General features: G+C 49.4%; 1 protein-coding gene across 1 annotated transcript in view; it reads left to right on the plus strand.

The window, feature by feature from the left end:
- The window catches only part of Gad1 (glutamate decarboxylase 1), a 38,124-nt gene that overhangs the window by 921 nt on the left and 15,477 nt on the right, over window positions 1-21,726 (plus strand). Inside the window, exons 2-6 of the mRNA XM_036183263.1 lie at window positions 871-1,013; window positions 4,195-4,257; window positions 8,930-9,088; window positions 10,277-10,519; window positions 15,398-15,488. Of these exons, the coding sequence (XP_036039156.1) occupies window positions 935-1,013; window positions 4,195-4,257; window positions 8,930-9,088; window positions 10,277-10,519; window positions 15,398-15,488 (635 nt within the window). The 5' untranslated portion in view covers window positions 871-934. The remainder of the gene's footprint in view (window positions 1-870; window positions 1,014-4,194; window positions 4,258-8,929; window positions 9,089-10,276; window positions 10,520-15,397; window positions 15,489-21,726) is intronic.

A 21,726-nucleotide genomic window follows, 5' to 3' on the forward strand; every position in this document is an offset into this window, starting at 1 on the left:
CTTCTTTCTCTCCCTCTCTCTGCCGGCAAGCAAGCACCAAGTAGGGGCGCCGAGCACTTAGCCCTATCTATCCGAGGTCTCTAGCGCACTGGGCGCAAGTTCGCCTCCCAGGTGACGTTCTCCTTTCTACCCTCTGCCACCTTTTCTGGCTCACTGAGACGAACTCTGGGGACTAGGTAGAGTAGAAACAGGGAATCTGGGACTCAGCCTTGCCCTAGGCTTCCATAGCTAGAAACGAGGGGGGACAAGAAGCCGACCAGCAAGGTTCCGACCCGCTGCCTTTTGGCTGTCTGGAGTGCAAGGTGACTGGTTCCTAGTGGGTCAAGTCCTAGGGGGGGGAGATGGGGGGGGATCCCTTTCCCCTCTCACCTTGTCTCACCAAAGTCCCTGTCCCCGGCGCTGTGAGCTTCCTTCTTTCCAAGGAATTAGCCAGACACAACAACAGGAACCAGACACCGAACCAGACGTACCCGCCCTGCGCGCCCTCCCCTTGTCTGTCTGCGGGTCCGCCAAGCTGCTGGGAGCCCAGTGGGGTTTGGTCACGGCTTGGCTGGAATTCACTCGAAGCGTGCTCCTAGCCCTGTCCCCACCCCATCCCCTGCGTCCTGCACCGGCCTCGGGAGCCCCTTAGCTCTGAGCCTCTCTCCGGGTCACCCCGTTGAGCCTCCAGACTTGAGAGTCGCTCTGGGCTACTGTGCCTGCGCCCCAGTCTCGGAGCTAGCGAGCGCCTCCCCACCCCCTCCCACCAACAGCGCACCGGGACCTAGCCAGCTCACTGCCCTTGGTCTCCCTTCTGTCTCCGAGGCTTGTGTGACCCCGGCCGCTGGACCCAGAAGCTCTGCCCAGCACGGCTCTCCCTTCTGTTTGCAGCCTGTTCCTGCGCCCAGCCCGCGGGGGACCCTTGAACAGTAGAGACCCCGGGACCACCGAGCTGATGGCATCTTCCACTCCTTCGTCTGCAACCTCCTCGAACGCGGGAGCAGATCCTAATACTACCAACCTGCGCCCTACAAGTAGGTCCTGCCCTAGTTTCCCATCAAATGGACTGCAGCGAGGGTGGGGGCGCTGGGACCGCGGGAGGCTGCAAAAGGAGAGAGTGGAAATGATGGAGGCTGGGAAACGGACGGGGCCCTACATCCCAGGTTCCTGCTTAGAGGTCATTTGGCTGCCAGGGACACGAGGTTACCCAAGAGGAGCGAGGACTTCCCAGGGGCCCGGCGGGATAGATCCTTAGGGTCTCAGCGGCGGGGAGCGGCGCGCAAGACGTGTTGTTGTTGTTGTTATTGTTGTTGTTGTTTGTCTGCTGGGACAACAGGGTCAGAACGGGGGGGGGGGCGGTGTGAGGAACCCGGAGTCCCAGAGAGAACAGTTTTTTTTTTTCTTTCTTTCTTTTTGCTGTAGCTTTGAGCTAAGTCCTGACCTCTTCCTCTCCGCTCCCTTCCCCCGCCCCCAGCGCCGTACTCACAGTCCATAATCAGGGGAAATTTCGACGTTAATTGCAGCTTTTAGAAAACTCAGGGTCCCTAATTGCTCCAAATTTGTGTCTAGCTATTGACGAGTGAGGGCGAAGGCAGGGGCGTGAAAGGTGCACAAAACTGCTTGAGATTCAATTAATTACATCTTAGAGACAAAAGGGGCGAGGAAAGGGGTATTAGGCATCAGCCGGAGTGGCAAGATGTTGAGGGCTAGCTAGGAGGAGAAATGGCTGGCCAAGCTGGGAGGCAAAAGCACTCCTATGCTTTCTCCTGCTGGAGAGACCCGTCAGCAGGTGACAAGTCTTGGACAGATCAGGGAAAGGAGATAAAGGGGGGCATTTATGCTTCCTCACTCAATCTGTCTCTGAATCAGACTGACTTTCTGACTCCATATAGAGGAGTGGAGATGCGGGATGTGTTTGTCTTCTTTCCATGTTGGGGTGAAGTCTTTCCCCACCCATCTCCCACAAATCTATCAGCTCCAGACAGCTCTGGCCCCAGAATCTCTACAGGGGAGGAGCTGAGGAGGTCGATGTGGTCGAGAGTGCTTATTGCTGCGTTTTTTTTGTTTTTTGCTTTTTTAAGCCTGTGAAAACAATTGTTCGCATCCACGCAAGCGGCCAAGAGAAGGCAGGAAAGCCCCCCGTTCGATCTCTTGGTGCAGACTCTGGGGCAGGAGGCCCTAATTCCTCAGGCCACTTTGCAGTTTCTTTAGCAGCCCCCTCTTCCTGCACACAGGCAGGCTACAATGTCACACACAACAAAGCCGGGCTCGGGAGAATCGTCCGTGCCGGCGGCACGTGAGCCAGGCGTTGGCGGCGGAGCCAGCGGTGGGAGCTGGCCTGGCAGAGCTCGAGGCCTGCGCCCCTTTTGTCTGTTGACTGGGCCTGCACAGATTGCTTTTCCAGTCCTCCGCACGCCTTACTCCAGTTCTTCTCCCCAGGACGCACGCTTTCACCCCCTCTCCTGCAGGCTTGGGGGCCACCCTCCACACTAGGCATCCTCCATCCCGCCAGATCGCCCTAGTCCTCACATGTCCAGCCTCAGCAAAGGCGAGGCGATGGTCTGAGTCCACACGCGGCTCGGTGCCTCCGGAAACTACCTAAATGGAGGCCAGAGACCTAAGGACCCCCGCCGGGGAGAATGCCCTTCTCTAGGAACACCTAACCTTAACTGGGGAGCCCGGGGGCGTGGACCCCACGCTCCGTCCACTTTTCGTCCTCCCCGGAGGACACACCCCCGGCTTGCTGTTGGGTCTTAGCCTCTGCTGGACCCTCTGGAAGGCGTCCGTTCTGCTCCGGTCCACACCTTACACACCTTGTTCCAGCAATTCCCCCAGCAGTCAGGAGTTCTCCCGCCTATCGGAAAAGGTGTCCTCAACTCCTGCCGCAGCCAAGGGGCTCTCGCCTACCCCTCTTCCTTCCTGTTTTCCTGTTTTTAACAACGCCTAACTTGAAGGCGGGGAAAAATAAACAAACTGGAACGTTTCTGAACGTCACCCTCAGGCCAAGTGACCTTGGGAAACTCTAACCTCTCTGACCTGAGTCTTAGACCCACACTCCTGAGTGTTTCGTGGGTTGTTTGGATGGTTCGATGAGACGGGTTTAAAGAGAAAGCACAGATACGGGATGGAAGTAGGGCTCCATGCTCCGGGTACTATTATGAGGATTTTGCCGTTGCACCGATTTCCTGTCTGTCGGTGGAATTCCATCTGTGACATACTGTCTCACGACGCCAGGCCGTTTCTTCTCCCCTCTGGGGCTCTCTTGTGCCTGGGGTTTAATGGATGTCACTCTGCTTATCGCAGCCAACACTCGTGCGCCGCTGGAGGAGTGGGCCCTGGTGGGGTGGGGGATGGGTGGCGCCTCGCTCGGAGGGATGGGGAGGGGATTTCTCCTTGGGCCCACCCTACACCAAGGCTTCTGGGGCAGGAGGCTGCCTCTTCGCATTCTTTGCTGGGAGTTAACACCTGAGCGCCTTGAGAAAGGCGCGGTTCAGACCCGGAGGAGAGGTGCACGCATCCGCCTGCTCCAGACTCTGGGAGTCGGAAGGAAGGGTTAAGGAGGGGCAGGTTGCGAAGGGGGTTAGGGGTGGGCTGAGGTCAGGACGACTGGCGCACCATTGTCTTCTCTACTCCCCAGTCTGACTGGAGCAGCCATGCGAGTCCGATCATCTAGTCAAATACTATTTTTCACCCAATTAATTCCTGAACTCTTCCGCGACCCCATTTCATGCTAGTTTATTTTAAGCTGCCACTCGGCTGGAGACCCGCCAAGAAATTATGAGACGTTTGGGCCCCAGATGCCTCTGTGTTCCCTGAGACGCTGTGTGGTCCCCTTCAAGTCGGAGGACTGAGTCCTGGGGTTGGGCCTGGCGGGTGGGTGCTGAGCCACCGAAGTGCCAGGGCCATCGTGTGTGTGTGTGTGTGTGTGTGTGTGTGTGTGTGTGTTTAGCGTCTGCCCTGGTGGAGACGCTTGTGGGTGGGGTCCATGGCTGTGAGCCTCACTTATTCCAAAATACAGTTCAGTACCTGAAGGCAGCAGCAAGCAGGAAGCCTGATGAGAGCTGGAAGCTGTGTCTGTGAACCAAAGGTATAGGTAGCTGCTTTCCGTGAGGTGCGCCAGAGAGGACCTCCACAGCCCTGGTCAAAACCAATGCTCTCTACCCAGTTTTCCCCGGCCTGCACCTCGCTAATTTCTTTCCCTGTCTCTGCCCCTAGCATATGATACTTGGTGTGGAGTAGCCCATGGATGCACCAGAAAACTGGGCTTGAAGATCTGTGGTAAGTGAACAGGCCCTTGGGGGAGGGGGGGTGTCTCCTCACAGTGGAGCGACAAATGTAGAAGTGTCTGGCCGGAGGGGGACTCTGGCCCTTGGACCTGGTGTTCTAACTGATTTACAGTCCCAGCGCCTAGTGGAGGCGGTCTTTTGGAGGCCCTGGCCCTCGGCGCGGCGCGGAAGAGGTCTTTTATTTTGGAGACCCAACAACCAGAAAATGCTTAGATACGGGCACTCAGTTCGCCCAATAAGGCCTTGGAAGAGAGGATACAGCACCCCCAAGCGGCAACCAGGCTGTCCCCTCTGGCTGCCGGCTGCTTGGACTATTGCATTCTGTCCTCGAGTCTGTAAAAACTGCATAAAAAATTGCCAATTTTCCGGGCAAGCAGACCAAAGGCGCAATGTTTATCAAGGCTGCTACTGCCCCTCAGTGGTTGCCCAGTCCATCCTCTATCCCCAGTTGAAAGTGACCTCCCCAGCTGGAGGGGTTTGCACCGACTTGTCACGGTGATTCAAATGTCGTTCTTGAGGCTTCAGGGGCCCAAGGAAGGAAAAGGATTGCTTGCAGGCCTGGGTGGCCTGTCTAGGGGTGCGGGCAGCGTGGGCCATGGTCTTTGCCCTGCAGGTCTTCGACGGCAGCAGAAAGGAAGGAAGAGGGGGCAGGTGTGGGAGGGGAGCTGCAGGGAAGGAGAGGACGCTGGGGTGGGGGACGGTTGACTGGCACGATTTGCCAGCAGGGAAGGAAAACGGATCTGAGTGGGGGAGAGGGTCTGAAATGAAAACGCCCAAGGGTTGTAATTTTTTTTTTTTTTAAGGAAAAAAAAACGAGATTTGTTCGAAGGGACACAGCTGAGTGGCTCCGGCTGAACAATGAGGAGTTGCTTTTCTGACTACATTTCACCGTCTAAAATTCTCTAGCCTTATCGGACCAGAAAATACGGGTGTCCCCGGCAGGGGGTGGAGAGGCGGGGGAAGATTAACGAGGGGCTTATTAAAGAGCCATCCGTCAGCTGCTGCGCTCGAGATAGCAGCCGAGCGGCCCCGCCCCCCGGCCTAGGGCGCTCAGGGACCCCGAGGGGAGTGGGTGCTGTCGAGGCCTGACCCTCCGGCCTCTCCAACTCCCCCTCCCTATGGGGAAGAGTGGTAATTTAGGGTCTTTGGAAATGGGCGACCTTGCACGTTTGCCCGCGCATCGTCCTCCTTGCATCTCTGGGGTGAAAACGAGCTCAGTTGCGAGACCTAGCGCACACATAGGAAAAGCCCAGCCCTGCGGCCATAGGACCCGGCGGTTTGGAGATGAGACCCAATCCCCAGCACGCAAAATTAGTGGGCAACACCAGCAGCGGTCTCTATGGCAGTCAACAGCCCAGAGCTTTGTTCTATTAATAGCCCCTTCCCACTCCCACCCAGCCATTCCTGGCTTAATGGCCCGTTTCCCGCCTGGTCCCTTTTGGCGCCGTGGCTCTAGCCTTCTGCTGCCTTCACTGGCAACCCGGAGGCAAGCAGAACGGAAAAGACCCCCTTGGGTCTGCCTGGGCCGTGTGATGCCGCGGGGAGGGACAGGTTCCAGGTGAAGCCACTTTTTGTCTTAGGGCCCCTGGCCTGTGGGAGGTAGGTTGTGAAGGCACGGTCTCTACCCTGCCACCTCCAGCTCCAGCTCTTGCTACTGGTCCTTGGGAGATGAGGTCCAAATGCTCCTGTTGGAGACAGACCTGATGTCCTGAAAGGGAAAGAGGCCAGGATGAAGTTGGGGCTTGATTGAGACCGGCGTCCAGGCTCTAGGTTGTTAATTCTTGTCTCATCTGAAAACCCGATGCCACCAGTGCTGTCAGAAAACCACCCTCAGGGCTTCCCACCATGCCTGCCACTGATAGAACACAAAAACAGTGTGAGGATTCAATTCGTTCATTGACTTCGGTCAACTCTTTGCATTTTAAGCTATCGGAAGTAGAGTGCACTGGTCAACTAGTGTTGACCCTGAATCCACAGTCCCCACTCCTTCCCAAGCTCCTTTCATCCCACGCGTTCCCGCCCCCCCCCCCCCCCCCCCCGCGCGCTCCTGGAGGTTTGCACCCTCTTGACCTAACACCAACAAGATTGGCTTGACAACCAAGGATCTAATAGTTTCTTTGTACCTTCAAATCCATCACCCTGGACGGTCCCCTAAGGGGCTGCATGCTTTGCTAAGATTCAGCTCTCCCCCACCCCCTCCTTCTGACTCCAGGGAAGGAAGCTGCAAGGCTGGCCACAGTGTCCCTAGTCATACCCTCAGCTCTAGAGGCAGAACCCCTGGGAGAGTAATCAGATGGAAGAAACCCAAGGTCCTGCCAAGAGCTAGAGAGTGGCTGCAGGCTCGGTGGTGTGACCTAGATAGATTAAGTGGCAAGCGAGCCTCAGCTCTGCCAGTTCTCCAGAGCACCCTTGGTCTTCCATCACTTATCTCTGGAGAGGCCCAGAACTTGCTGCCCAGACAGTCCCTCCACACATGTGTTTAAGGTTTCTAACCAATAGCCTGTTTTAAAGAGATACTTCCAGCACCCCATATCTCTGGTTTCTTGTGTACACTGTAGGTGATCTGTGAATATGCTGTGTGCCCAGAAAAATCAAAAGGGAGCTCCTATCCCAAAGTGGCGTGGTGCTGGCTTTCAGCATCCCCTGTGCTGGCAACCATGTGTCTTTATGCCACAGCTAGCTTGGAACATCCCTTGCAAACAACCATCTGGAGCCTGGTGCTCTCTGTTTCTACACAGCTCACTGGGGCCCTGGCCATTGAGTTGGGAGATGAGAATGCAGAACACACACCAGGCCAGAGGGGGAAGTCCTCTCAGGATGCTGCTCATCTTTGTTTGAGGGTGGGTGGACCGCCACCTATGACTTGAACCAACACAGACTGCAAGCTCTCTCCCCTGTGCCAGCTACTCACAGGCCAGCACTACATCCTGGTGACCTGGAACAGAGCAAGAGAGAATATAGGGTGCTTCTGGAAGTTTCAGGGACCCCTAGCCAGGACCTCTTGTTAGACCATTGTTAAAGCATTCACCTCAGTATCATCCTCCACTTAATTTCATCCTCCATCTTATATCATCCTCCACCACACCATTCCTGGAGAAGCAAGTAGATCCTGGCAGAGCCTCTCAGAGCCAAGAGGAACTTGAACCAGATGATAGAGACTACAGAGTAGGTCTCAGACAGAGCCACATGGATTTGGTTTCTGGAGCCAAACATACTCTATATAACCGTTGTTCTTGACCATGGGAAACAATGCCAGAAACCAGGACCCTGCAGCCCTCTAGTGCAAGAGTGTTGCCTCCTGGCTCTAGACTCTTGATTATGTCTCAAGGATCTTGGTTTCTACAAAGACAGCTTTGAGAGCACCAGGGTGGGGGACATGCCAAGCTGGCAGGCACTCCAGTCTGTTGGGTTCAACCCTGCTTCCTGGAGTGCTGCTGGGGGACAGACACATTTGCACTGTGTACCATGGATAAGTGTGTTTTCTTCTCCTTCTCAGGGGAAGTGATGGGATGCTGTGAACCCCAGCCCGAGCTCAGAGTTCATTTCGGTGTGCTTCTTGGATAGCTTCCTGTCAGTACACTCTAACAGAGGCGGCAGCTGGCAGACTGAAGCTTCTGGAGGATGGGAGCTTGGTCTCATGTCATCTGTCTCATTCCAAATAAATACAAGCTGCTCTTCTACAAGTGCTCCATAAGTACTTAGAGTTAGCTAAGCCTAGGTCAAGGCTGGAAGACATTCAGGCTTTCTTGTCTTGTCTCTAATACTTTCATCAGTGGAGGCCGGTGGTTCAGGAAACTGTATATTTGAGTCAAAAGTATTATACCTATGATATTTACCTGCTGCCAAAAAAAATGACATCTTCCTTGACTTCTAGGACCTTATCTTTCCTCCCTCTGCTGCCCTCACCCTCCTCCCTCTGCTGCCCTCACCCTCCTCCCTCTGTTGCCTTCACCCTCCTCCCTCTGCTGCTCTCACCCTCCTCCCTCTGCTGTCCTCACCCTCCTCCCTCTGCTGCCCTCACCCTCCTCCCTCTGCTGTCCTCACCCTCCTCCCTCTGCTGCCCTCACCCTCCTCCCTCTGCTGCCCTCACCCTCCTCCTTCTGCTGCCCTCACCCTCCTCCCTCTGCTGCCCTCACCCTCCTCCTTCTGCTGCCCTCACCCTCCTCCCTCTGCTGCCCTCACCCTCCTCCCTCTGCTGCCTTCACCCTCCTCCCTCCACTGTCTCTCCCTTCCATCTTTTGTTGGTCTTCACCCTGCTCCCTCAGCTGTCACCCCACTGGTTCCACAGCCCACAAACCCAGTGTCGTCAGCATCCGCTCTGGGTCCCTTCCTTTCAAACCCTGTCCTGGGGCGGGTTACTGGAGTGGAAGTTGTCCAGTCAACTTAATTCAGTTTGTTGTCACGTTCAGAGAGGAGATGGGGCTCAACTTGCTGTTCTTCTCTCTTGCATGACTGGGTCGGTGCCACTGATGCCACTTGACACAGCCCCTCCCCGCCTGAAGGCAAGCAGTGCAGAGTCACTGTATATAAACCACAGACACTCAGTGGCTTCTCTTCTCAGCAAAAGCGAGAGCCCTGCTCTGAGGGTCAGCTGGGTCGGGCAGCTGGCCTTTGGTAGCTGGGTAGTTCCTAGTCTCTCTGACCTATACCTTCTTGTGCTTTAGGCTTCTTGCAAAGGACCAACAGCCTGGAAGAGAAGAGTCGCCTTGTGAGCGCCTTCAGGGAGAGGCAGTCCTCCAAGAACCTGCTTTCCTGTGAAAACAGTGACCAGGGTGCCCGCTTCAGGCGCACAGAGACCGACTTCTCCAACCTGTTTGCTCAAGGTGGTCCCTCCACAGCCCCACCCAACCTAGCCAGTTGGTGCCTCGTTTGAGTGTCTGGATTTTACTTCTTTCACTAACGAATGCCATTACTCTATGGACACTCACAAAACCATTTTTCTGGCCTTTGTGTGTGGAACAGACCCCCTCCTTCCCTATTGCCCAGCTCCCTGCTGTTTTGAAAGGCAGGTGAGGGAAGTCTGTAAATCACTCAACTCTAAAGATACTCCCAGAGACAAAAAGGGACTCACAGAATCTCAGAATCTAAAGGAATCTTACCATCAGAAAATCGAATGATTCTCTTAATAGCATTAATCCTCCAAAGATCACTGACTGCCGAACACCTAAGCCACTCTGTGGGAAGCTGTATATCTGTGCCTCATGACCAAAGACAGGGAACTCATTTTCCCTTCAGAGGTCTTTGGTTAGGTCCTGCTGGCTCTTCAATGCAGGCCTTGGGAGGTGCTTTACCAGGTCCTCAGAAGCTTATAGGTACTCTTCCCTTCCCTCAGCTCCCACAGAACCACAGAAGCCACAGCTTCATTAAACCTCTTGAGACAGCCACATTATGGATGGCCATGCATCCTGCCCTTATGCTATCCTGGAAACTTCACTCAGGGGTCCCAACGTCTCTTCCTTTTTCTGCTCACCCCTCATTCTAACTCTGCTCTGTAGAGCTGAGAGCCCAAGTCATCTCCAGATACCTAAAACAATCCTATCCCCAAAGGATGAATTCAACAGAAAGACAATGGTCCCCTCTGTCACCTTCTAGAGCCCATATCCACAGCATCCTCACCTTCTCCTACTCACAGATCAAGCAAATCATTAATACAAACCAGATGCACAGGGACATCTGGTCCCTGGGAGGCTAACAGAAGTACTTTAACATCATGTTCCTCTCAGGTGTCCATTCAGCAAATGGACAGCTGCCAGGGTCAGCCGCTCAAGGTTTCTCTAAGCAGGCCACTCCTCCCCCATATGAGCGATCCTGACCATCCGGAAGTGTGCAAAGTGCTAAGAATGCATCAAATGTCTTTGTGCGGGCAGAAGTGCATCCTTCTGGGGACTGGGTATCCAAATTCAGTGCAGATCCTTCTCATAGAAAGCAACTGAACCCCTGTAGAGGCTGACCCGGGAAACACACGTGTGAGGCAGGTGGTAATCTCTCTTCTGCTTCCCTTCTCTGCCTAGACCTGCTTCCAGCTAAGAATGGGGAGGAGCAAACTGTGCAGTTCCTGCTGGAGGTGGTGGACATACTCCTCAACTATGTCCGCAAGACTTTTGACCGCTCCACCAAGGTGTTGGACTTCCACCACCCGCACCAGTTGCTGGAAGGCATGGAGGGCTTTAATTTAGAACTCTCCGACCATCCCGAGTCTCTGGAGCAGATCCTGGTTGACTGCAGAGACACTCTAAAGTACGGGGTTCGCACAGGTAAGCAGAAGGACTGGTTGACCATTCATCTCGCCAAGCTAGTCAGGAGCATAGCCAGATCATGTTGAAGAGGCCCTGTCCTGGAGGGAGGACACCAGACGCTCAGTGACCACAAGGTCACCCTGAGCCACAATGGATACAGCAGCAGCCCTAGCAAAAGTTCATCATTTCTTTTAAAACTAAAACCGGTACAGATGTATAGTAATAGGTCATTCTATTGTTTGTGTTTGTTTAAGGCTGTTCATAACCTAAAAAGAACTTTTTTCCTCAGGTCTACCTCATTCTGGGGACTCCTACCTCCCTTACCTGTCACTTGCACTGGGGATCTGGCCCGTTTCCCTCTCTTGTGGTGTCAGTTTCTAAGGGTTGTTGTTACAAACTATCGAAAACAATGAGGATTTGTTATTTCACAGTTTTGGAGGCTGAGCCTTCAAAATCAAGGTGTCAGTAGGGCCGTGCTTCCTTTGAAGGCACTCAGAAAAGACGCCTCACTGTGGCCTCTGCCCCCCTCCACATGCCCTCCCCCCGTGAGTGTTTGTCATAATTTCTCTTCACAAAAGGACATCCCCTCTGGATTAAGGACCACCCCAATGCAGAGTGGCCTGTCTAATTGGTTTGCACCTGCAAACATCCTGTTGCCAAGTAGAGTCATAGTCACAGGAACAAGGGATGAGGCCTTGAATTCATCTTTTTGAGGAATACAGTTCAATCCAGAACATCCAAAAGAACATCCCCCCTTCTCTCCCTCCCTCCATCCCTCCCTCCCTCTCCCTCTCTCCCCCACTTACTCCAAATGAGTCACCAAGTCCTATTTCCTACTTAGAGACTGTCCATTCGCCTCTCTTCCCCTTTCCTAAGTCTAATCAGCAGACCTGGCTCAAGTGGTTACTTCTCAATCACCCCAAGTTCAAGGACGCCTTAAACCTCTGCACGAGCTGTTTCTTAGCAGTGAAATAAAGAGTTTCTCTGCCTGGCTCTGCTGGGACCTTAGGCAGACCGATCTTCGGGGATTTGGGCTCCTGGGCACAGTTGCCATCACAGGGGTGGGGGGTGCCTTGAGGAGAGGAATGGCATGATGTTATGCCTCCTGCTTCTTTCTCTCTCTACCTTTATGTCTCCTCATCTAAACCCCTAGAAGATAGGTTGAAGGTCAAGATCAGAGAGGCTGGTGACGATGAAGCTGAGTAAGATGTCCGGATGTCGGAAACAAACTGTTCTAATGAACTAAAGAGGCTAGTCAGAGAAGCTGTTCAAATAAGGAATTCCAAGCAGCTTTTGAGGCCAGCCAACCCCACTGGCCTGAGTATAGTCCCATTTTATAATTACTGGATATACCAGACTCAATCACATGCACCAAGTCCGTGTCATTTGGTGAAGGAAGCACTTCTCGTTCAGCTCCACTAGCATCCCCTCGGTCTGATGGCTAGCTCATTCCTGAGGAGAAGTGCTGTTCCGCTGGCTTAGAGGAGAATCAGAATTCCCTGTTTCAGCTTGACTTGCTGTGGCCAATGCTTGTGGCTCATCAGTTTGCTCTACACACTTTCTTCGTGGTAGGGAATCATCTATCTGTCTACTATCTATCATCTATCTATCCATCCATTAAGGCCCAAAATGTCTCCCAAAGAAAACACAGAATTGTGCCATGATGGCAGCTCACCACTGTGGTCAGAGAAAGCATATCATTAGCTCATTGTATGAATCCACTGAGATGTTTAGTCTGCAGCCATCCACTTCTGATTGGCACAGCAGCTTCCAGAGGCAGACATTTGCATTTATAGAGTACATAATCTTCCACACCGCATGGAACTTTCTGTTGCCCTTCACAGGGTTGGCATTGGTTAAAGGACACCATTGCTGCTGTATCAATAGTCAGCTCCTGGTTGCTGGTCTATAATTTTGAGTGTACATTCAAATGATAGGCTAACCCCCTGACACACTTGAAAAACATTCTGAAGAGTATTAGTGCTAAAATAATGAACTGGGTTTTAGTAATGCAGCACACTGCTCCAGGTACAGTCTAAGAAGGGATACGGAGGCATTTGACACTGTTCTATGAATTGACAAAGGACCGGCACATGATTTTCCGTGAACTGATGCAGGGACAGGCAGCCTTCAATCAGAGCAGCTACTTATGGATCCTGGCTGGTTCTTTTTTAACTTCTCATTATGGAAAATTTAAACTTATACCAAAGTAGAATTGAATCATGAACCCATGCACCCAACACCCAGCTTTAACTCTCCCCAGCTCCTGCCAACACACTCCACCCTGACCCCTTTTCTGCACTGTATGGAAGCAAGTCCCCAACAGAATATTATTGCATCAACACCTATCTGCACCTTCAAGAACTTCTTTTAAAAATCATGTCAATGTTTCTGCTGAGGGGGAAAACAACCCTTAAGATCCTTACTACTATGAAATACTCTATTGCTTCATGAATATAGAAGGCTTTTGTTGCATGTTGTTTCAGTTCTCTTGAATCAGGATCTGGTTAGGTCCCACGCACGGCGGTTGCTTTATACACATCCTATACAAGAGATTTCCTCCTTCATCTTTCTTCTTTGCAGTTTATTTGTTGGAAAACCTTACTTTAAAATGACTTTCTCCCCTTACTTGAAGTTAATCCCTGCATTACTCAGTGTCCTGTCATAATTAAAATAAAAATCTGGGGTTGGACCTGGCGTGTGCCTATAAGCCAATACTTAAAAGGTAAAGTTAAGAAGACCAGAGTCTGAGGACTGGGCTGTGTAACAAGACCTATCTACAGAGTACCAGACAGAGCAAAAGGTGAGAAGGGAGGAAGGAGAAGGAACGGACTCTAAACTAGACGGCTGTTCGGCAGAAACTCTGTTAGAGGATCCTGGAGGCAGAGGGTGTTGATAAAGGGTGTTGGGGGACCTTGGCAGCTTATCTCAGTGTGGACAGACTGTTTCACTCTGGGTCAGTCTCTGTCTTGTGTTCTTCTGCCATGTTGTGTGGCTTTGATGCCGTATCAGATATAAAGTGATTGAGTTTATTTATAATCCAGTACTAGCTCGGGATGAAAGAATTGTTTTCTAAAGTTTTCAAGTGGGCACCATTATACTTCAGTGCATTTCAACTGAAGTATTTCTTTAGAATGTTTTTATTACTTGACAGTTTCATACGTGTATACAATATGTCTTAATTACAAGCCTCCAACCCCCTCCCACTCTCCCTGCCTCCCCTAAAAGTCTCATTCCTACCTTCAAGCTGTCTTTTTATTTATTTCATTTGTTTATTTTTATTTTTCTGTTTTTTCAAGACAGGGTTTCTCTGTGTAGTCTTTGCTGTCCTGGAACTCACTCTGTAGACCCAGCTGGCCTCGAATTCACAGAAATCTTCCTGCCACTGCCTCCCCAAGTGCTAGGATTAAAGGTGTGCGCCACCGCCGCCACCCAGCATCTATGTCTTTTTTATAATCTGCTGAGTCCAATCCGTGTTGTCTGAATGTGCCTGGGTATGGGGCCTTCCACCTGACTGCAGACATCTCCCAGCAGCCGTGTTCCTGAAGAAAAATGACCCATCCTCTCCCAGGACATTGAGGGGGGTAGCAGGTTCTCAGCGGGGAGACTTAAACCGCTAGCACTGACAGTTAGTCACAGACAAAGGCAGTCTCCACTGGAAACACAGCAGTCAGCAAATCTCCCCAACACTCTCCTCTGTCACTCATATTCCCAGGATAATCTTTTGTGGGGACTCCTTCATGACAGCTGAGCTAAGCCTACTGATGTGGACTTGAGTGTTGAGGGAACATCAAGTTAGCAAATATTTGGCGATGGTCATACGTTTGCTGAGGGCAAAGCCAGTTGAGGCACACTCTGAGCTGCATGGGACTTTTGAGTCCCAGATCCGTGCTCAGGAACCGAGTGAGGACTAATCTGCCTACTCACGGAGGGGGTGGGGGAGATGCTGGGTCAGCTCAGCTCTTCATCTGTTTAGCTCCATTCCTTTAATGGGCACCTGACTCTAGATGGGCAAAGAACAGTGAAGCTTGACATCACTTTTGTCCCAGAGACCCAGAGAGTGGCGGGCAGGCAGTCTCCACTTTGATCCACAGAACTCTGAGGCCCACAGCCTCCTCTCCATTAGCCAGTCTCAACCTGGAATTTAAAATCCTTGGGATAGTGAAGTAAAAGTTGCAATAGATATGAAAAGAATAAGAACTACCACATTCCTCAGTAGGTAGTTAAGAAAGGATCTTTGTTTGTAATCCAAACTGGCCTTGAACTCACAATCCTCTTGCCTCTGACCCCCAAGTGCCGAGATCACAGATGTGCATCACCACCCAGGGCGTTACTGCATCCTTTCTCATAACTGAGGAAATAAGTGTGACACAAGAGCTCAGCTGAAAGTCAACAATTAAGTATTGGAAAGCACAGTTCACTCAATGAGTCTCAATTTTGGGGTGTATCTTTTTTATTTTATTAATTTTTGTGTATGGGTATTTTGCCTGCATATAGTACACTGTATATGCATGCCTGTGTACCATGTGCATGCAGTGTTCACAGAGGCCAGGAGAGAGTATCAGATCACCTGGGATTGGAGTTACAGATGGTCATAAGCCACCATGTGAGAGAAAGGGATCAAACGTGGGTCCTCTGGAAGAGCAGCCAATGTTCTTAACCACTGAGCCATCATCCTAAACCCAAAACTTTTTCATTTTTAATTTAAAAACATGCTGCCTTAGAAACATAGACATCCGGGGGTATCATTGGTGCTCATTTCTCCTTCTCCAGTACTGTTGGAGAGCTCTATCAGACCATAGGATGGAGATTGCATCCATGTGATCCAGCCCTCTTGCTCTGATGATAGATTAAAAAATCTGGCTTTGTCTTAATGCTTACCTGTTGCCATTCTAGGTCATCCTCGATTTTTCAACCAGCTCTCTACTGGTTTGGATATCATTGGTCTAGCCGGCGAATGGCTGACATCAACCGCCAACACCAATATGTGAGTCTCGAGTATTCTTTTCCTACAACACACATGATGCATATGGCTTGTTGTTAAAAAGTTCAACTCTGAAGGTTCTGTTCTCTTACAGTTCTTTTTTCTCATAAAATCTTTTAGATTTTTCACAAAGTAAAAAACCATTCTCGAATAATGTACTAAGAGCATGCTTGTGAGAAGTGATTAGCTTTGAATGTCTATGTGAACTTGCATAACAGACTGTTTCTCTGAATGCACATCTTAAAAGGTCATGCTTTGGGCTATGACTTTGGTTTCTTTTTCCATCCAAGCACATTGGTACTTACCACTTAGGCTGTATTTCCTCCATAATTAAGCTATTATTAACCACCAATCAGTTTGATCAACCTATTGATTAACTAAAAACTCTACAACAACATTCATCTACTGCAGATATAGCATGTTTTCATTTCAAAATAAATGGTAGTTTTTGCTGAGTTTAACACTTGGAAACCTCAACTTGCTTATGTAAACAACACTTTCATTTAGTTCTGCAATCTTTTAAATTTATATGAAACTTATTCCAAGATTTTAAAGGTATAAGTACAGCCTGGGTAGTCGCAACACTCATCCCAAAATTTCTGTACACATGTGCACAAAAGGTCCTGTACCTTTGGAGGTAAGAATGTATTCTAAGATATGGAGGTCACCATAGCTTAAGGATGATTATCTTCTCCCTCAACACTAATGACAGTATTTTACCACTATCAATTTCATCCAGACAGTGCCATAGCTTTCAACTGAAGTGTCAAAGGAAATTAATGAAGCAAATTTATTACAATAATTTAATAATAACTACATATGAACCTCAGGGGTGTCTGTCACTGCTGTAGTGTTGAGAAGGTATTTATTTGTTATTTGTGAGTTACTCTGTGGCACTGGGGATCGAACCCAGGCCTATGGCATGCTGAGCATTCTACCACTGGGGTTCAGCCACCGACTCACTTTTTAAGTTGGTTGCAAAGTAGATAGATTCTGAAAAATGAACTTAGGTGAATGGGTGGGATTGTGAGAAGCGCCACTTGACAGGAGACAGAACACTGCTTATTAAAGCTCAGGGCAATCTCTTTCCCTTAAACCAGCTACCAAACCAACAGGGCAGCTTTAAACTACTGATTGCTCATGTGCATCCCAAGGCCGCCTAATGCTGCGACTTAAAATACTAAAACTGCATGCAGAAATTCAGACAAAAATTTAAAAGCAAATAGGGCAAGTGGAGCCTTTTATGGTAAAAGGCATAAAAATTCAACTGATTGGAAAATGAAAGTGTCTTCACACTCCCTGCTCAAGAGTCACGACATCTTCACGGCGTGAATTCAGGTCAGAGATGCAATTGCCTCCCTAAGTCCCTCAAACATAAAGCCCTCCTTTGCCATCTTTGCTCTATTATGGTTTGTAGAATGAAATAGTTATCAACAAGCACAAACATCATAACATACTAATTATAACTAGAAGAAAATACACTAATGCTTAATTGTAGCATCTAACGGGAAGGAACAACTTAAATTAGAAAATGCATTGTTTGTTTTAACCCAGCAATTTAGGAAGTGAGAAAAGCAGAGAGAAGGGTGTGTATGCATCTGGGCTGGAGGTGTGGCCCAGGGGTAGATCACTTACTAGGCCATAGGCTTGATCTTCCCTGACCCGCCCCCCAAAAGGTACATGTTCAGCAAGGCCCAAATATCCATAGTGATATAGACACTGCATTCACTAGTCTTTAAATATGTGTTCGATAGGCCTCTGGCTGTAGCTTCTAATATATGTGTAGTCAATATCAAGGTAAATAAAGAGTTCACCCCTTTGAACCATTTATAATTAAATCCTCTCTTAAAAGGTTTTCTTGAACCAGAAAACTCACATGGATTTTTTTTTTTCCCCCTCTTTTGGTCTATATTCATAAAATCAAAGTCCTTGACTCTTCCCTTAGCTCAGCTCAGCCATGAAACACTAAAATATGTCCCAGCCATCTGAGGTCAAGGCCAAGCCAGCTAAATGACACATAGTAATTGCCTCTCCACTGAGCAGGAGGTATTTGTAAAATATGATTCGATTCCAACAGATCGATAGAGAAGGTTATTTAAAATAGTGAAAGAGTTCCTGTCAGTTCTGGGGACAGGCATTGTGTGAGGAAGTGATAACTGTTCTCTAGACAGTCTCCTCAGCCAGGTGTCCTGGAAGATCATGACACGTGGCAGCATCGCATCGCAGTCACGCAGGTACATTTGCTCCCTGTGACAATTCCTTCCACAGCTAGGAACGCTGTTCCAAATAAGCCTGGGAGAGACTGGCAGGAGAGCTTTATTCTGGCCAATTGTGATTTAATTACTGATATGCTCATACCTCCCCCATCCCCATCCCCACCCCCACCCCCACCAGCCCACATCCATTGAGTTTGGGTAGCACTGGTGAACTGTAATTACCACCTTCTGTAAAGTCCTTTCCAAGAATAATCCGATATCCCCATTCAGATGGACGTGTCGGGCATCTGACTGGTGAGCAAAGAAAGAACATTCATGTCCATGCCTTCATACCAGTGTGTGCGTGCAGCTCTGGGACCTGTTCTCCCAGGCAAGGATCGATGAGGAGGCAACAAAAACCTTGTGAATGTGCAGCTGTTCTTGGCGTATAACCCTCTTCTCTTTCAAAGCAAGTCCACCAAGAACAACTGTGCAGGTTGTGTAAGCAACAGCACCTGGTGTGATATGTAATTGTGAGAGCGAGATCTGCCTCACTTCTTTGCCGTGAGCTTGGGGGTCTCACGCATCTATTGCTTTGTTTTCACGGAAGTTGCACCGGAGAAACTTCCCGTGGAGTTATCAGTCACCAGACACTAAGGGCAAGCTATTAGAGCAGACCCTGCAACAAGCCGTTCCCATTTGTCATGAAGAAAGAGCTATGGCATAAAGGACTGGAATTTCTGACCCTGAACCGACAACCAAGATTTCACACAGATCAAAGTGTTCCTCTAAGTTTCTATCTTTCCATCAGGAAAGGCAGGGGCAGTGATGTCTTCCCTACAGAGTGGTTCTGAGGACTTACCAATGGCCCAGTCCTAAGTGCCTACAGCACACAAGACCACACCCCCAGGATAGGTAGGCACACACAGCCTCCTGGCTCTAGTTTCTAACTCTTGCCATCGCTGGACAAAAGAACACCTCCCCAAGCTCCCCTTAAGTACCTTACTTATGTCACCTGCCACATCTGTAGAGACAGGAAGTCTAAGAAGACTGTGACAACAGCCAGCGTGGAAGGGTCTTTTGTTAAAGCCCTCAGCCCGGAAGTCACTGAAAATCCAGGTTCCCTTGAGCCTTTCTGGTTCATATTATACCGTAAAGCTCCCAGCTACAAAGTTACTTCCCATTGCTGATTGCTGGAGTGTAAGTGGTGACTTTCTGTTTCAAAACTCAGGGAAGCAGGAGGGCGTGATAGACGGAGGGGCTGAGAAAGAAAGGGAGAGAAGGAAGCAGGACTGGCGGGCATTGCAGATGCAGGCAAAGCAGAGACATAGCATTACCACTTAAAAAAAAAAATCTCAGAAGTCACACAAAACACTTCCCATAGCAATTGTTTGGCCATAGCTAGCACCACGATTGTGCGTAAGGAAGCTAGTAAAGACAGTCCCCGGTCTTGGCGAAGCAAAACTCTAAACAGACTGTAGTGACAGAAAAGACAATTAGTGTGGTTAATGACTGGCAGACTGCATCTTGACAATCAGTTTACTTTAATTCTGAGTACATCTCACCGGCAAGGTGAGGTGCTGGTCAAGGGGCCGACCTCCCTCCCTATTCAGAATCCTCCCTAGCATCCTCGAATCTTGCTGTTTTAAATCCTTCCAATCCTCCTTCTTACACTGTAGCCCAAGGCCCTTTGCAGAGCTACTATACTGATCTTGGATCCTGAAACGTAACCATGTACTGTGACTTCAGTATCCCACCGGCTTCTTCTGGATCTGCATTGACCTTTGGTCTCTTGACTTCATCCATCACCGGTCATTTAGGGAAGGGGTGTCTAACCTGGGGTCCAAGTTGTAAGGGGAAGAATTCCTTACTGTTGTACACAAAATAATGTGTATACCCACACCTTTTACCTGGAGATAGGGGCTATAGTTTTCCTAGGGTTCCTAAAGGGGCCTCTGATCCAATGAAGTCAAGGGCTACTGATCTTTCGTAAGACAACACCTTTCATAAGAATGTAGATACAGGAAGAGCCCTCTCACTAGAATTACAATATGATCCCAAATGGAAGGCAGGGTCAGAAGTATCAGGAAGAAACCAAGTATCTCATTGGCCCATTTCTCAGATTATGAATCAACATCCATGACTAGGAAGTATCCAGAGAAAACTTAGCAAATTTGTAGTTGTCCTAGGCACACACAGCTCTTGTCCTTCAAAAGATTTTTTGAAGCTTCTAGGAAAGGAAAGATATGAGCACTAAGTTTGGGGGTCAGTATAGTACTAGCTGGGAGATAACTGGTCTCCCAGGCCAAGGCAGAAACCCTTAAACAAGACCAAGGCAGCTCAAGGCAAGGACCAAATGCTGTATTCACCCTAGTAACTGTCCATCTTAAGCTTGGGGAGGGTATCTCGTAACATCTTTGTCTCCTCCAAACGAGGGGGCCAGTGAAATGCAGAACAGTCTCTCTATATCTGAGGAAAAGAACTGAAAGAACGCTTAGGAACCACATACCCAACATTGACAAGGACTCAGAACTACATGAGACCAGATGGTCTCCTAAAGGAGCTCTAGATTCTTCTTGCCTGTTCTGAAAGGAATGGCCATGTTGGTCATTAGCAAGGGAGACTGATTCGTACAGATGTGAGCGCTAAGTTGATTCTATCCTGAAACACACATCAAACCAACTCCTTGGTTTCCAGTCCCATACATTCTCCCTTCCCAACATGGTCCCTACCTGATCATCTAATACTGACTTGCCTCTGACTCAACTTTCATCCAGGCCTTGAGATGGTTTTGCTATTGTAGTATGTGATTCCACTGTTCCTTTCCTTGGCCCAGGGAGATTTCTTGTTGGCATTTAACAGTATGAGATCCGAGCACATCAACTGCTACCAGTACCTCTTCACCATGAGGACACTTTGGCCATTCCAACATTTCCAAAAGTCAGTGGAACCACAGATAATACATTTGTTCAACAGTGTGGCGATGCAACCCATGAGTATGCCTCTTGCTACACTCAGCGTCCCGGGCTAAACCAGGAACTCTTCTCTTCTTCTTCATCAGGCCATCAGACATGAGGGAGTGTTGGTTGCTACGGTGATGGGGCTCAGAGCAGAACCAAAGCATGAGTGTGACCTCCAGAGGTGATGGTAACTGAACACATGTTTTCCAAGGGTCTTCCTCCCAAATTTTCAGGGAACCCCCCGTCTAGGAAAATAGACATACTCCTTTTGAAACAAACTCCTTTCCTCCTCCCACCAGCCATATCCCCCGAGAATCCTCTTGGGTCTTTTTGTCTTCTTGTACTGCCACATGATTAATGTGACTGCTTTTTTTCCTCCTGATTAAAGCTCAGTGGCTTCACCTGTGCTTTACCTATAGCAATAGTTATCTCATCCTTGCAAATAGCTTTTCTAAATCATTAAGTAAGATTCCCATTAGTCTTTGGCATTGGCATTCAACGCCAAACCCCTAAATGATGCCACTGCCTCCTGTATCACTTGGCTGGGTTGATCTAGGCATCTCTTTTCGGCTAGGATGGTCTTGGCTCAGCCTACAGACACCAAAGCTCAAGAAGCTGAAGCCAAAACAAGGAAAAGAGCCTCAGAGTGTAGTAAATATAGACTGTCTTCAGGCTCAATTTTCTGTGGATGGTCTTCCTCGACTTCTCTTGGACCCTGTTTAGTACCCTGATCTTCAATGATTGTCTGACCAGCCAGAGCCACTGCTTTGAACTTCTTTTAAAAGAACATGGCTTGCTTCATTTACATCTTACAGTTGTTGGGAGACAGAGGCAAGCTGCCAGGAGATCTGATACCCGCAGTCCGATACGTATGCAAGTTGGCCGTCTTCTTGTTATTTATAATTTGTAATTAGAAAATCATCACTTCTAATTATTTTTGACAGACATTGACTCCAAGGAGTTATAGATACATGGTTGTCCTTAGGGATTATTAGAAGAAAGAACATGTAGATAATTACATTGAGATCTTTAAAACACGGGTCAATATTCCCAATTATCTTCACAGTCAGCTTTCAAATGTTTACA

The sequence above is a fragment of the Onychomys torridus genome, chromosome 4, assembly GCF_903995425.1.
Source record: "Onychomys torridus chromosome 4, mOncTor1.1, whole genome shotgun sequence".
Lineage (NCBI taxonomy): Eukaryota > Metazoa > Chordata > Mammalia > Rodentia > Cricetidae > Onychomys > Onychomys torridus.